This window comes from Micromys minutus (assembly GCF_963924665.1).
Source record: "Micromys minutus genome assembly, chromosome: 30".
Taxonomy (NCBI): domain Eukaryota; kingdom Metazoa; phylum Chordata; class Mammalia; order Rodentia; family Muridae; genus Micromys; species Micromys minutus.
Genome location: NC_137965.1, coordinates 3,189,206 through 3,205,287, shown reverse-complemented (window position 1 = coordinate 3,205,287; position 16,082 = coordinate 3,189,206). Strand labels below are relative to the sequence as shown.

Sequence of the window (16,082 nt, the reverse complement as noted above, 5' to 3'; positions counted from 1 at the left end):
TCACTGTGCTATGCCCCCCTCCCCCAAGTGTTATAAAATTAAGTATATAAATGTCTGTGAAGCCCTGTATATTGGGATTCTATAAACCCCACCCCACAGATACCTGTAAAGGGGGTTGCTTTCCCCTTCCTCTCTCTCTTTCCCTCATGTTCTTTCTTCCCATTGCCCCTTTACACCCCCCATTCCGTTCTCCCCCCCCTCCACATGCTCATGGCCCACCTCTTCTCTCTCCTCTCTCTGCCTCTACTACCCTCTTAACTCCCTTCCCCATGCCCTGAATAAACTCTATTCTGTACTATACCCTCATGTGGCTGGTCCCTCAGGGGAAAGGGATTCCCAACATGGTCCGCCAGAGGCATCCCCCTTACCCCCAGGCCTTGCTGCACCCCCATGGAGCATATCCTCCCCCCCCCCCCCACACACACAGCTCTCTTCATCCTTTTCCTAACATTGGTGCCGAAACTCGGGACATCATCTTTTCCTGACATTCTCTTTTCTTTCACTGTGTACAGTGACCAGATCACCATGCCCTGTGCCTGGATAAAGATGATTACTTTTGGTAAACTTTTCCAGCCCGGACATCAAAGAAAAGTGCCACAATAGACAATGTCTGTTTTATGAAAACTTAGCCACCCTCCCAATCATCCTGTCTCTGATCCTGCCCACATGGAGTTCTGTGCCCGAAGCGATGGATTTGAGTGCTTTTGGCAGCTACTTTATAAAAAATGATCTGATTATCCCGGCTTCATAGGTCCTCAGTGCGTCCTATCATGAGTCAGGCAGTTCCTGGCTTTCTAATCCTAGCAATGTACTTTAGAACATCTCCAGAATCTGGTCCCATGTCGGCTTCCATTTTCCATAAGAATCCCATGCAGTGGGTGTTTTAATACTCTCAAATAATCACATAATTGGCATCAGGGAGGGGATGGGTCAAGAGCCTCTTAGATTCAAGTTCTTTTCATTGTATCATGTTACTTATTAAAGGGGTGACATTAATAACCGCACCACCCATTTCTTCACGACTGCAATGCCTGCTTCTGATGTATCTTCATCTTTGACTTGCCTAATATTCATAGTAGGTGTTCAGGAGGGTGGTTTGGGGAGAGGAGTACCACAGCGTGCCTTACGGTCTGCAAAAAAGGATATATTGCTGCATGAGGGAGGAGAAGAAATGGGTGATAAACAAGTCAGAGGGAGGAGACCAGTTGCCGGGCTGCTGCTGTAACCAGGGGTCATCGTACTGACACAACGTCATCACAGAGAAAGGAGCCTCAGCTGAGGAAAGGCCTCCATGAGATCCAGCTGTAAGGCATTTCCTCAACTAGTGATCAAGGGGGGAGGGCCCAGCCCATTGTGGGTGGAGCCATCCCTGGCCCAGCCCATTGTGGGTGGAGCCATCCCTGGCCCAGCCCATTGTGGGTGGAGCCATCCCTGGGCTGGTAGACCTGGGTTCTATAAGAAAGCAGGCTGAGCAAGCCAGGGAAGCAAGCCAGTAAGTAACATCCCTCCATGGCCTCTGCATCAGCTCCTGATTCCTGACCTGCTTGGGTTCCAGTCCTGACTTCCTTTAGTGATGAACAGTAATGTGGAAGTGTAAGCTGAATAAACCCTTTCCTTCCCCAACTTGCTTTTTAGTTATGGTGTTTTATTGCAGCAGTAAAACTTGGACTAAGATTGTCATCTAATACTAAATAATGTGTTGCAAAAAGGCCTGTGGGGCCTATGGAGAGGCAACAATTTACAGCATCAGTGAGGAATGAAACAAAACCATTCACCTGTGGCCAGAAGGCAAACATTCCTGAGAAGGAAGGACACAGAGTCCCATCCTCACCACGACCTACCTCCCAAGAATCCAGTACTGGTTAACAGCATGAAGCTGGGAAGCAGGGGTCTGGCACATGGGGTGGACATCATACAGAACCCTTAATAGAAACCACGGGAAAGACGTGGCAGGGCTTTCCTGGTCCCTGTGGTGTTTATAAGCAGATGGGGCCTGGGAGTTGGATCCTTCCCTGGCCTTTTCTTTAGTAGAGGGTGGTACTGGGGAAACAGCCACATTTGCATATTGCTTTTGCATTCCGCTTGCCTGGGAAATTTGCTCACCAGAGAAGAGAGCTTGGTAACATGGTTTGCTTTGTGAGTGAGTTGTCCCTCTAACCGCTCTGGGGTTCTTCCCATGGCAACCAAAACTGCAGGGAAGTTCTGTGAAAGCTGTGGTCTCTGACATCATCAGCCATCTGAAAGGAAAGTAGGTTAGTGGGCCTGCAGAGTCTCCTCAGGGTGCTAGGGAGAGGGGTGTTTGTCCCCCAGTCCTTGGCTGTGTCACAAGCTCCTCTGTCCTCCATGAGTCCAGACCTTCACTTTTCTTCCTCTGTTCACAGCTCTTTAGACAGGAACTGGTTCTTACGACCTTCCAAATTTAATGCTGTATTTCAAGCTGTTTGTTTTGCTGGAGTAAGCTTCTAGCTCGCTCGAGATTCCGCACCAGACACGTGACTTTTATCCAAACTGCCATGAAAATTCTCAAAGAAAACCAGTTTTAATTTGCATTTGTGTGTGTCTGCACCTTGCAGATAGATAAATGTATGTTATCCGTCAGACTTAACAAGAATGTCAAAACTGCAAAAAAAGATGACAAGTGAATTTGCTTCTGTGGTCTCAACTTTCTGACACCTCAGAAATCCATTTGATAATCCTAATATTGTTTATTTTTGTACATGTGTGAGCAAACACAGCCACAGTGTGTAGGTGGAGGTCAGAGGACAAGTTGAAAGATTCGATGATTTCCTTTCATGTAGGTTCCGGGGATCGAACTCAGGGCATCAGAGTTAGTGGCAAGTACTTTACCTACTGAACCATCTTGCTGGGAATTTTCTAAGGGATCTGTGAAAGGTCTCATCAGAACAGTGCTGCCAAATAAGTGGTCAGGGACACGTGCTCAACACATTCAGTGTATTTTTCAAGTCACAAATACTAACCCACATTTTCCCTGGAGGGAAAACAAACTACATGTTCTTTTCGTGTTTTGTAAGGTAGCGGCAGTAAAAGTTGATACTCAGATATTTAATGATATGATTTATATTTTTTATCCCCATGATGTTTTTATTATTGTTACTGTTATCGGTTTTTTGCAATAAAAGAAAAATTGGCGAGTTTTCAGTCCATGGGCTTCGCTTTGCTGTGTGTGCCGTGCTCACTGGTATTCTACCCAACAGTCATTACCATGTACATTCATTACGAATGAAGAGTAAGTACCTCCGGGTGCAGAAGGAAAACAATGCAACCTCTTCCTAACAAAGCTTAAAAAAAAATAAAACAAAGCTGGGAGGCTGTGAAGTGTCTGCAGGTCTGCAGAACCTTCTGCCATATTGAGATTTTCCAGACCATGGGCAGGGTGGGTCATATATGTGGAAGGTCACGTGCAAGAGAAGATTGTTGCTCTGTTCTTAAAAGGGACCGTTCTTGGACTTGCTGTGAACTAGTCTTAATTTTATTAAAAAAAAAAAACAACTGTATTTGTAACTGTTCCTGTTAACTACTTACACACCCACCTCCCTTCTCTCTGCAGTATTCTCTTTCTTCATCTGAAGAAGAAAGATTTATCGGTATCAGGAGACCTAAAACGCCAACCTCAGGTGACTTCTCTGACCTTCATACCCAGACGAACTGGACCAAGTCTCTGCCGCTGCCAACACCAGAGGAGAAGACGAGACAGGAAGCCCAGACAGTCCAGGCTGATGTAGTTCCCATTAACATAACCGGTATGCTTGGTGGTGTGGACAGAGTCCGGGCGTGCTTGGGAGAGCACAGTGGCTTTGTTCGCTCTATGCTGTGAGCATTTTCTTTATGTATCTAGCCTCCTGTTCCTTGTTTGATTGGGGAAATACTTGAGCTACATATGTGTATGCATAAAAAACACCTGTTGTTTGTTAGATAAGGAGACTTACAACAAATGTTCTGTCAGAGAACTTTGTGGTTCAGCCAATTCGTGTAAAAGATGGCTTTTGAATTGCACTTTTCTTAGCTAAGATTTTGGTTATGTAGGTGATCTCCCATAAATGTGGTCCTTAGCTGCAAAAAAACTGTATACTCCCATGAGAAATATTTCTAGAAATGAAAAAAAAAAATCATTATGTTTCTGATTTTCTTACTTTGTCTGTTCAAATAGAAAATGAAGGGAGTTTTTGAGAGAAAAGCATCTAGTAAATGAATAACTAAAGCATATCTTTAAAAACAAAACTTAGTAGAATGATAAAAGTATGCCCTGGTTTCTATAATTTGAGTCTTAAGCCTAAATAAAGATCCATTTCTACCAAGGGAATGACTTTAAGAATTGGCTGCTAATTGCCAGGTTGAATCATCAACCTTTTTTGATGATTAAGGCAACAAATAACAAAACACAGAGAGCTCCAAGCTGAACTTCACAGCTTTAGAAGAACTATTAAAAAGAATCAAATTTGTTATCTTTATCCCTTCTACAACCTGCAAAGAGAGTTGGTCAGCAGTATGGGAAGAACACAAAGTAGTTAAAGAGTTGACAGTGACTGGACGAGCCCCGCCCCCCCCCAGTTTAATCCTCAGGGGATATGCGCGCGCGCGCACTCACACACACACACACACACACACTGGTAGCATCTACCATCTAAACAAGCATGTATTACATAGAAATAATTGATGAGTGTCATACAGACAAAATCTACACATAGCCTGGTCCCTATGTCCGTAAATCTGGCTGACCAAAAGAAAGCAGTTTTCATTAACAATTAGGATGAAACCCTTTAGCATCCTTCTATCTTCTGAGACTATTGCTGCTGGAAGGCTTGTTGCCATGGTACCCGTAAACTTGCAAGAGTTAATAACATTTAGATATGATGTCTTTAAAAAAAATGTCTTAGAGTGTGTTCAGAAGTTATATTTAGAATTTCCAATGAAACTTGATTAATAAGTACATGAATTATTTTCAACCCCATGTATATATACTTCTTATATTTTTACACACTTAAGCCTTAAAGAAACAGCATGACATTTTAATCCGTTTTCTTTGTAAATAGCATTGCTGGCCTCCATGAGCACACCTTCTTTTCACTTAGCTCATATCTTTAAAGAACTGTATGTTTAAGTAACTATGCTGCAAAACAGGGATATTTTACTGATATTTCATTAGACATCGGTATGCTTATATTTTCTACAAGGTAATTAAATGAAAAAGACATTAATTATATAGGATTAAAAGCATCAACATAATGTTATAAGCTAATGCATATCATAACGTGATAAAAAGAATTGGAGTCAAAGATTCTGCCTTGAGATGGAGCTACTAAAGGTTTTCAAGCATAAAGAAGTGTCTGCAGTGAAATCCACCCTACCAGACGGATCACCGAGCTGTTTCTCTGAGATTTCATTCTTACCAGTTCGGTAGCTGAGGTGGATTTGGATTGCGTAGATACAGAAGGAGGCTTTTGAATGCCATCCACACCAGGTGAATGAACCCGAACAAGGACACAGCGCACAGCCCGAGTCCTAGAAAACACAGTGTGAGTTGTGAGCGTTTTCGCAGGATGTCAGCGTTGACAGTTATATACATATTAGTCTGCTTTCTGGATCTGTGTGTCACATAGACACACGGGCCTCTAAAATATGCATCTCTCTAATCTGGTCCAAAGAAGCGTTAAGTTTAAGGTTTTCACTTTGGGGGGGTTGCACTGGCACGGGGTTCTTTACTCTCCTGCTCTTCAAATTATACCTTTCTAAAACCCCAGATTTCTTTAGACAGAAATGCCATTGCTTGTAGGAAATAGTCACATGCTTGTTAATTTGGGTGATTATGACCCCGTAATTTGAATCTTCATAAAACCAAATGCCAATACATGTAAGGGTTCACAGCCAAAGCCCAGCCTCCCAGGCCTGGGGATGCAGAGCAGAAACAAAGTGATCCTCTGGCCTGAACGGGGATCTAATCCCTTCAGTTACAGTCTTGTAGAGACTTGGTATGTTCTAAAGGTTCAGGAGGGGAAACGTTTTCAATAAAAAGAACATGTGACCATTTCTCATCATCTGCCACGTGGATCTAGTCTTCTACCTAAAAGATAAGCGTGTGGGTCAGCACGCCCAGAAAGCACCGGCCAACTGTTTTGTACCAGTGTTTGAGCTGATGCTGCGTAGGAGAGAAAGGGAGCAGTTCGACTGGACCGATTATCTCCTGACTACGTGGCACTGAACGTTAGGTGATTGCTGTTGAGGACACCAGGGTAGAGAAGTCGGCCTCTAGTTAATGGATTGTGACATAGCCTTTTAGGGTCACAGTGTGAATGTTGTAGAAGGAATTCCATCCTTATATGGCTTACTTCTTAATTTTCTTAGTACTTGAATGGTACACACACACACACACACACACACACACACACACACACACACACACACACACCCTGCTTCCCCATAGTGGGGAAAATGCCTGGAGACAGATACAGCTTTCTAGGAATACTTTTGCCTGTTTTTAATGTCTCCATAGAAGGAGTGTCTTTTCTTTGCCGCAGGACACTAACAAAACACTAAACAGCCTCCATTTTTAGGCACCTTTTAAGCTGTTGTGTCTACATGGCCTGTTTAATCACAGGATGGTACCCACTAACATCTCAGGGCCTGCTTCGAATTCCATCTGTTTTTCTCTATTCAGAGCAAAGTTGCAAAGATTGTCAAATTTACAAGCATTTATTAGATTGCTCCTCGGTGGATGGTTTTAGCTTGTTTTAACGGGACCAGGCTCACACGTCATTCCTATGTGTGTATCTAACACACATCCACTTTGAAGCTATGGTAGAATTACTAAACAAGAATGAGAATTTTATACATTTCTCATGATTAAGATGAAGATAGAAATGTGTGAATATGTGGTTTTTTTTAAAATCTCATTTTAAAGATAGTCACTATGTAAAAAGGCAAAACACTGCAAAACTTCCTTTAATCAAAAGTTTTTCCTTTAATCAGTCTGAAACTGATTCTGTCAGGGACCTTGTTATTTTCGAGTTCTCCATAACATGCTAATCTGCTTGAACTCTGGGAAGACTGTGGGTGTGGTACTGGGGTCTTGCAATGGGATTAACTTTAAAGATGCTGATAGGAAGTGAGGATGCAGCTCATTGGTAGAGCGCTTGCCCATCGTGTGTAAGAGCCCTGGCTCCAAGCCCCAGCACCTTAAAAACACTGTGAACAAGAAAGGAAGAGTTCAGCTTTATCATTATGAGGCTTTTTGGTTTCCATTAAAATTGCCTCTCATCCTTTCATGCAGTGCCCCATGTCGTGGTGACCCCCAACCGTAAAATCAGTCGCTACTTCATGACTGTAATTTTGCCACCGTCATGAGTCACAGTGTAAATGTCTGATATGCGGCCCCCATGGGAGGGTCATTCAGCCAACCCGAAGGGGTCACAGCTCACAGGCCGAGACCCACTGCTGTCATCATGCCACACCCCATCCAGATTGCTAACCTTGACCGGCATTTGGCAAGCGCAGACTTCAACTTGCCGTTGCTCACTCACAAGGCACTAGTCTCTGCGAGATGACTAGGCAAGCACAGCCTGACCGTTGCTGTGAACACACGCCGATAGAAAGGCTGATCTTGGTGATCAAAGTGCTCTACTAAGCAGTCACTTGCTGGGCGATTCGTTCCCAAGTGACAAAGAAGCACTTTGCGGTGCTGGAAATCGTCTACTAACGATAATGTGCTTTTCTTCTTCTTCTTCTTCTTCTTCTTCTTCTTTTTTTTTTTGCCCTTCAGCCTCCATCCTCCATGTGACTGCCTAACCTCATGATTAATACTTTCTTCTCATTTTACAAGCCTCTCGGAGAACGCACATGGTGTCAGCTTGCTTGACGATAACATCGCTTTTCTTGCTCTACTATTCCACATTAGGGGAGAATTTCGACCGTCAGGCCAGCCTTCGGCGGTCTCTAATTTACCCTGACACTCTGGTAAGACGACCGAAGAAAGTCAAAAGGAGAAAGACTATTTCAGGAATCCCTGACATCATTCAGAAGGAGCTAGGTATGCCTCACCAGCATTGCATTCTGTCTTCCTCCCTTGCTGCTCGAATTTACCACACTAACCACCCCGGCCCCCATGTGATGCTGTCAAATCCACACGTCCTGATAGCCAGCTTTTGGAAGGAGGTCTTAGGTGGATATGCTTTGGGAAAGAAGGATGGGGAAGAGGGTTCTGGAAGCCCTAGCACAGATGGAAATGGAGAATTTCATTATTATCTTCAGGGACCTTGAGCATGGGTTCTATCTACGATTCAGCTTGTTTTTTATCTAGATCTTTTGTTTGGATCTTGGGTCCTTGAAACTAAAAATCTCCTTCTAATCCTGGAAATGCTGGTGGCATGTTGTCTTTAGAGGGAGCCGTCTGAGGTGACAGAGAAAGTTGCCATGACACTCATGTAATAAGGACACTTAGCGGAAGTATAAAATACGGTCATCTGTGTTTGGTAATACCTCTGTCTAAAGCAAACAGTCTCACCGTTTCCTCTGTTTAATTTAGAAACAAATCTGGCTGGTGGAGAAGTTTAGCTCGCCGTTCGTTTCCCGGTTACGTTCATGCTTGTCTTCCCGTATTCTAGATAATGTGCCTTCCTCCCCTGTGCATCAGTGGGCCCAGCACAGCTGCAGCAGCAACTCTATCCCCTGAACGGATAACCATACACACATAACCCCACCTCTCCGGACCCCCTTCTATTCAACAAACGGGATGGTGACCTTCACAGAGTTCACTGTTCGGGGACCAAATGAATTTATTTCCAGGATGTACCTGGTCCCTTTCACACAGTAATGGCCACTGTTACTTTAGGGCATATTACTGTCTTGAAATTCTTCCACATTTGTCTAGCCGGTTGGCTTCCTTCATAATATGTACTTTAACCTGATGGCCTTTTGTTTTGTCTTTTATAATATTTATTTTTATTTTATGTGCACTAGTGTTTTACCTGCATGTGTGTCTGTATGGGGGGGGGGGGGTGTCAGGTCTTGAAGTTATCGAAAACGGTGAGCTGCCATGTGGGTGCTGGGAACTGAACCCAGGTTTTCTGTAAGAGCAGTCAGTGCTCTTAACTGCTGGGCCAATTCTCTGGCCACCTAACCTGATGCTTTAATTTACTTTTATTTACTGTTGAAGGTTACACTCGAGACATGCAGGAATCATTATCTCTGAAATTGCTTGCAAGTCTTTTAGTCAGAATGAGCTTATCCTAGCAATACTGACATATTAATTCGGCGCCTTGAGATCCCAGCTTAGCTTAGCAGGCTACAGAGATTTACCTGCATTCACTTTCCTCCAGGGTCACAGTGTAAATGGCTTGTAGGAGGAAAGGCAGACCCACTCTTTCTTAACTGGCATTTTCTCCTTTACTGCCATCTAGTCCCAGAGTGTTTATCCTCTCCCCCTGCAGAAACACTTGGGTAAGAACAGAGGTGCTTTGCCTCAATTACCTCCAGTGACCTGGTTCCAGTTCAAGGCTTTAAAACCAAAGGCAGGGTCTGGAGAAATTACTTGAAGGCAAAGGGAGTGAAAGCAATCATTCATATATATATATATATATATATATATGTGTGTGTGTGTGTGTGTGTGTGTGTGTGTGTATAATATATAACATGTATTATATATAATATATAACATGTATTCTATATAACGTATACAATATATAATATATGTGTATAATATATGTATATATATAATATATGACTTGATTTCACTCACAGTGGTGGCCCATACCTGCCTGGGATCCCACAGCTCTGACCTCCATGGGCACTCACAATCTCAAGTACATAGCACCCCCAACCCCACACGCCTACATCCCACACAATGAAAAGAAAACAAACATAGAACAACAACAAACAAAAATAGAACAAAGGCAGAACCAGGGGTAGTGATGTGCACTTGGATGGTTTAAGCCGTAGAATTGCCACTGGTTACGGAATGAGGCCCAGCACTTGGGACACTGAAGCAGAACTGTCCACAAAAACAACACACACACACACACACACACACACACACACACACACACACACACACACACACACACCAGAGCACACAAGACTGAATTACATTAATGGAGTTTCTCATGCCTCTCTTTGGTTCACACACATGGTATCCCAGCCCTCCATGAACTGTCTGTGAATCTATACATTACTGACAAGAGCTGTATCTCATTCTTTCAAGCCTTTTCTCCTCTTGAGGTCACAGGCCACGCCTGTGGGAAAATGATCAGTATTCATATGAGCAGCTGTTGTTTAGTGGGGCTCCTCTCCCATGATGCTCCACGTAACCTTTTCTTTACGAACTGGCTTTTTCAGAAGATGTGCCTCAAAGGAGTGATCGGGCAGTTAGGCTCTTTGTAAGCCACTAAGGTTGCCTTTCCAGCCAAAATAGTGGTTTCTAGATGATTTTGTGCAGAAGTATATAAGGATAGTTTAGCCACAATAAAGATGCAGATCTACACAAGCATTCTATTTGAATTGTCCTCTGATGTCTGTTATACTAAACCTAAAACCCGAGAGTTAGGATGGGGGCCAGATTTATTTTATTATTTTATGTATATTAATGTTTTGCCTGCATATACATACATACATACATACACACACACACACACACACACACACACACACACACACACACACACATATATAGACAACATATTCCCAGTGTCTGTGGTGGTCAGAAGAGAGTATCCTGTCCCTCAGGACAGGAGTTCTTGTAGCTGGTTGTAAGCTTTTATGTAGGTGGTAGGCATTGAACCGGGGTACAGTGTTCTTAACTGCAGAGCCAACCCTGTGGCCTGAGAACTAAAATCTTCAGTCGTTTCCATTATTGGACCAATCAGGAGGAGCCAGTAGCTCAGCCTCCATCCATCAAGGGCGGTCCCGTGTTCTGCCACTATAATATCATTTCTAGTTGATGAAAAGTCCCTTTCTCTTTTGCATGTGACTGGGATTGCTGCTTTGCTGGAAGGAGCATCGCTTTCCCTGTGTTGTCTTTTCTACAACCTTTCCCATGTCAAGAGACAACCAGAGGGTCAGTGACGTACTTGGGTGGCATCGTGGAATACTGGGTCTGAAAGCCAGTGACTCAGGCCTGTGATCCTGTTACTCAGAAGATCAAGGCCGGAGAGTAACAAGTTCAAGGTCTTCTTGGACTCCAGGAGGAAGTCAAGGCCGTTTTATATAGCTCAGTGAGACTATCTCAAAGTTAAAAATACAAAATTAGGTGAGGGGACCTCGGACTGTAGCTCAGTGTTAGGGGATTTTACTAGCATGTGCAAATTCAGGGTTACCACACCAACACAGAAAGCGTGAGGCAGTGTTGAGCTACAATGGAAGGAAACTGGTTGAAAAAGAATCAATTAGATAACAACTCTTTAAATTTTTAGTTCTCAGTTTTTTTCATACAATATATTCTGATCACGTTCTTATTCTTCTAGAACCTCTCGGGCTCCTCAGCCACCCATCATGTCCTTTTTCAAAAACAAGACAAAGCACACATGTGTGCACACACGAATACACACAAACAGCAACAACATGGAGTGTGCTTTGTGTTGGCCGACTGCTCCGGAGCCTGACTAAAGTGATCCATTGTCACGGCATTGGAGAAACCTGGTCTTCCCTCTCCTAGCAAGTATCAGTTGTACAGAACTTCTTGGTTATGTGTGGGAGCCTGTCTGTCCTGGACCTGCGCAGGCCTCGCCTTCGGTGCCACAGTCTAGTGATCTCATAGGTACATCAATCCTGTTGGGTCCAGAAGACATTGCTGCCTTAGAAGCACCTATTACTTCTGGTCCTTACAACCTTTCTATCTTCTTTTCTGAATAGCTCCCAGGGTTTTTTTTTTTTTTGGGGGGGGGGTGGTGGTGGTGGTGGTGATGATGAAAACATTCCACTTAGAACTAACTCTCCAAAGTCTCTCCCTCCACATATTGTCCAGTTGTGGGTCTCTGTGTCCTTTCCCATGTACTTGAAGTTTTACTGAAGGTTGAGCAAAGCACTTGTCTATGGGAATGTCAGTAGGAGTCCTTACTTGCTACATTCCTTTAGCTAGTAGTAGGTTTATTTTGGCCACTCTAGCAGTGTCAGACAGACACGGGTTCCATCTCATATTCTTAACTTGGTCAGCAGGTGGTTGGTCGTTCCTGTCACTTTATAGCAGTGTGTTTTGCAGAGTGATCATGATCACTGCCGTAGCTCAGAGAGTTCATGGCTGGATGACGCTGATAAGTCTCTGTCTTCAGGTCGCATGGGCAGTACTTTGTACTGTAAACATACCGTAAAAGGGAAGACTCTAGTTGGGTGCCATCTTGATTTCTCCATGCGTAATGCCACACGTATGAAGTGTTTTCAGCAGTGGTGTAGAAGACAACCAGTAATGTTGGCCATAGCCTGTGATGTTTAGTGGTGGTAGAGGGTCTGAAGGTCCCCTTTGGCCATTAATTCAAAAACATATAACCGATTTCTGGTTCTAGGATTCTTAATTGGTGGTATATGATGTCTAGTTGGGGCATTCTCTCTTGTGTTATGTGGTAACTACATTTAAATTCCTTTTATATATCTGTCTGTCTGTCTAAGCTTCTACAGTAGTAAGTTTCCATATAGCTTCTCAAAATGCCTTTATTACATTCTATTTTTAAAATACTGACTTAAAGATTGGTGCATATTTCAGGCCACCAAATATTTTGAACCTTGTACTTTTCTCTCCTTAGAGTAGATATTTTCCCTCCATTCCTGCCCACGGGCCCACCTTCCTCCCTTCCTTCTTTCCAGGAATAAGAAATAGTTTATTTGAGATGCAAATTTACATGAACATGGCCTAAGATTTAAATTACCCTAAATTTTATGGTTCAACACAGAAGCAGCTTTGTGAAGTTTTACAGTTTTGCAGACTAGAGAAGACTTTTTAAGGAAGCCAAGTTTAAAATCTATTGGTGAGTGTGCCAGAGAGGTGTTCACAGCAGTCACAAAGAGGGAGCGTTTCTCTCTGCACCTCGCTTGCTGTCTTTATGATGCTCTTAGCTTTGGGTTGGTAGAAGTTAGTGGTCTGGTAGCTTAATAGATTCCCAAAGGTTTTATCTATTAGTCCCAGGGTGCTGGTTCTAACACAGACACAGACAGGGATTTGCTGTTCATGGGGATGAAGTCCTTAAGATGAGGGGATTAGCTTCTGGTCCTATAATAGTCCAACGCTTCCGCATCACCACAGCCAATCAGTTTGTGCAGAAACAGCTTCTCTCCAGGCATTCTCTCGGATAGTTCCCTTACTGACCTAGTGCCGCATGTTGAGCGTGCAGGGGCCACATATCCTTCATTAAACACTGTGAGGTCTCTCTTAGCCAGGAGTCTCATTCCAAGGGTCTGATATCAGTGAGGCTGAATTGTAACACCTGCCCTCCTTCTGGGAGATTCCTTTATGTATATGTCTGTGTGGCTGTTTTTGGTGAATCCCTGCCAGAGGGTAGAAAAAGGTGATAGGCCATCTTTGCTAATAGCACGGGTGTAAAAAGAGTCTCCATTGTCACAGTGAAGATAGGGCTTTTTTGTTAGGGTAGCCTTCCTTGCACTGTGACCTCTCTGAGGATGATGAGAACACGCACACACACACACACACACACACACACACACACACACACACACACAATTGGAAACATGTCCATCTTTATGACATGTTTATGATTTGTGGGGCAGGGAAAATTCTTATGAACCCTATCCCGACCCTTGTCCTTTGTAAGACAACAGTGCTCAGAAAAGCTTGGGTCTTGACTCCTTTAGTGTTTGTTTCCAAAGCATACCCAATGACCTATAACTTGTTCCTTTCCATTTCATTTGAGTAGGGAAAAAAAAATCACCTTTTCTTCTTACTACTCTATTTAAATTAAACTTACCTTTCAAGATGTCATATGTGTACTATATATACCTATATATACAGTATCCCCCTCCTCCTTCCAATCATTCCCATGACCCCCATTCCAAATTCGTTGTTCCTTTCAAGCATGTGTGCATGTGTGTTATACACTTATGAATATGTAGATGCATTCTGCTGAGTTCATTTGATGTTGCTCTTTCATATGGTTTTTAAATTTTTTATAGGATATTCCCTGCATTTACATTTCAGATGTTATCCCCTTCTCCCAATCCCTCCCACTGCCTCCATGAAGGTTCTCTCTCCCAACCACCGTCTCCCACCTCAGTGCCTTGGCATTTTCCTACACTGGGAAAATGAGCTTTTGCTGGACTAAAGGCCTCTCCTCTTACTGATGTCAGAGAATGCTATCCTCTGCTGCACATGCACCTGGAGCCATGGGTCTCTCCATGTGTGCTCATTGGTTGGTGTTTTAGTCCCTGGGAGCTGTGGTGGGTTTGGTTAGTTGATCATTTTGTTCTTCCCATCGGGGTTGCAGACCCTTCCAGCTCCTTCAGTCCTTTCTCTAGCTCCTTCATTGGGGTCCCCATGTTCAGTCCGATGGTTAGCTGCAAGCATCATCCTCTGTATCAGTATGGCTCTGGCAGAGCCTCTGAGGAGGCATCCATATTGGATTCCTGCTCTTTCATATGTTTTAAAGACTGATCCTTTGGTAATGGACCACTTGGTTCATCCAGGGGGATAACTCAGCAGTCATTCATTGCTCTTCATCAGGACTGGGGCCCCTGAGAATTCCCCCACCCACACTGGACGCCACCTGGTGTTCTCTTTGTTGGAGTTTTAGTTAGGTCGTCATATTATCGAGAGTCCATGGGTGAAACAGGACTTAATCCTGGAGCAGACCTCCTGGTCCTCTGCACCCTCTTCACAGATGTTCCTGACATGGGTGGGGGTGGGGGTGTCAGCTGTGTCCAGCATCCCACAGTCAGTTGTTACCAGCATTTTACCAGTTGTGGATTTCTTTAATAGTCGTCTACTGATACAGAAAGAATCTTCTTGGGTATAAGCTACACCTGTCTTGGGTATAAGGATGTGTGTTTAGAATGTAGTCAGGAATTATATCAGCCTAGGGAAGCGGGAACAATAAAATCCATGACCTTCGCTAGTCACAGATAATTGATTAGGTGTACTGGCCCTCAGCTACGTCCTGCCGATTAGCTCTGTCTTCGTCAGGGTTTCTATTCCTGCACAAAACACCATGACCAAGAAGCAAGTTGGGGAGGAAAGGGTTTATTCAGCTTACACATCCACATTGCTGTTCATCACCAGAGGAAGTCAGGACTGGAACCCAAGCAGGTCAGGAAGCAGGAGCTGATGCAGAGGTCATGGAGGGATGTTACTTACTGGCTTGCTTCTCCTGGCTTGCTCAGCCTGCTTTCTTATAGAACCCAGGTCTACCAGCCCAGGGATGGCACCACTCACAATGGGCTGGGTCAGGGATGGCTCCACCCACAATGGGCTGGGCCCTCCCCCCTTGATCACTAGTTGAGAAAAGGCCTTACAGCTGGATCTCATGGAGGCATTTCCTCAACTGAGGCTCCTTTCTCTGTGATAAGTCCAGCTTGTGTCAAGTTGACACAAAACCAGCCAGTACATGCCCTTATGGCCAATGAGACAGCTGTTGGCCACTGTTGCATCTTCAGGGATATTTTTTCATGATGATCATTGTCATAGTTTGTTAAGTACCACAGCTGGGTAGGACTGTTGATTGCTTTTCTCCTCTGGCAGCCTGCATCGCACGGTCCTATGAAGGGGAGTCCTCGAAGGAGGCTTTCCGTTTAATTCCTCCAAGTCCTGTGTTCGAAGTGTGTGATGTTTTCAACAATAAAAACTTACCTTCGACTTCTGGGAGGCAACCAGAGGCAACAGCAATACCTTATATTATTGTTTGGGGAGTCACTCTGACCAACAGCTTGAAAAGAGGTTTCTTCTGCCTGGTACTGAGGACTTTGTTAGTTACTGTATAGCTCACTGGGGGAGCATTATTATCCCAAGCGATCGAGATATATATGTATATATGTATGTATATATAACATACATTATTAATAGTTTTAGGTAACTGTAAAATATGACCCTCTATGGCTGTTTCAAACAGTGTGGCCTTTCCCCCACCAGCTGACAGAGCAAA

General features: G+C 43.9%; 1 protein-coding gene across 5 annotated transcripts in view; it reads left to right on the top strand.

Moving 5' to 3' along the window:
- The window catches only part of NHSL1 (NHS like 1), a gene marked incomplete at both ends in the record, with an annotated part of 202,397 nt that overhangs the window by 176,740 nt on the left and 9,575 nt on the right, over window positions 1-16,082 (top strand). For 3 of the 5 annotated variants that reach the window (XM_080941498.1, XM_080941499.1, XM_080941502.1), the window contains 2 exons: window positions 3,569-3,761; window positions 7,910-8,041. In XM_080941498.1, the coding sequence (XP_080797624.1) occupies window positions 3,569-3,761; window positions 7,910-8,041 (325 nt within the window). The remainder of the gene's footprint in view (window positions 1-3,568; window positions 3,762-7,909; window positions 8,042-16,082) is intronic. The other 2 variants (XM_080941500.1, XM_080941501.1) reach the window with 1 other exon arrangement.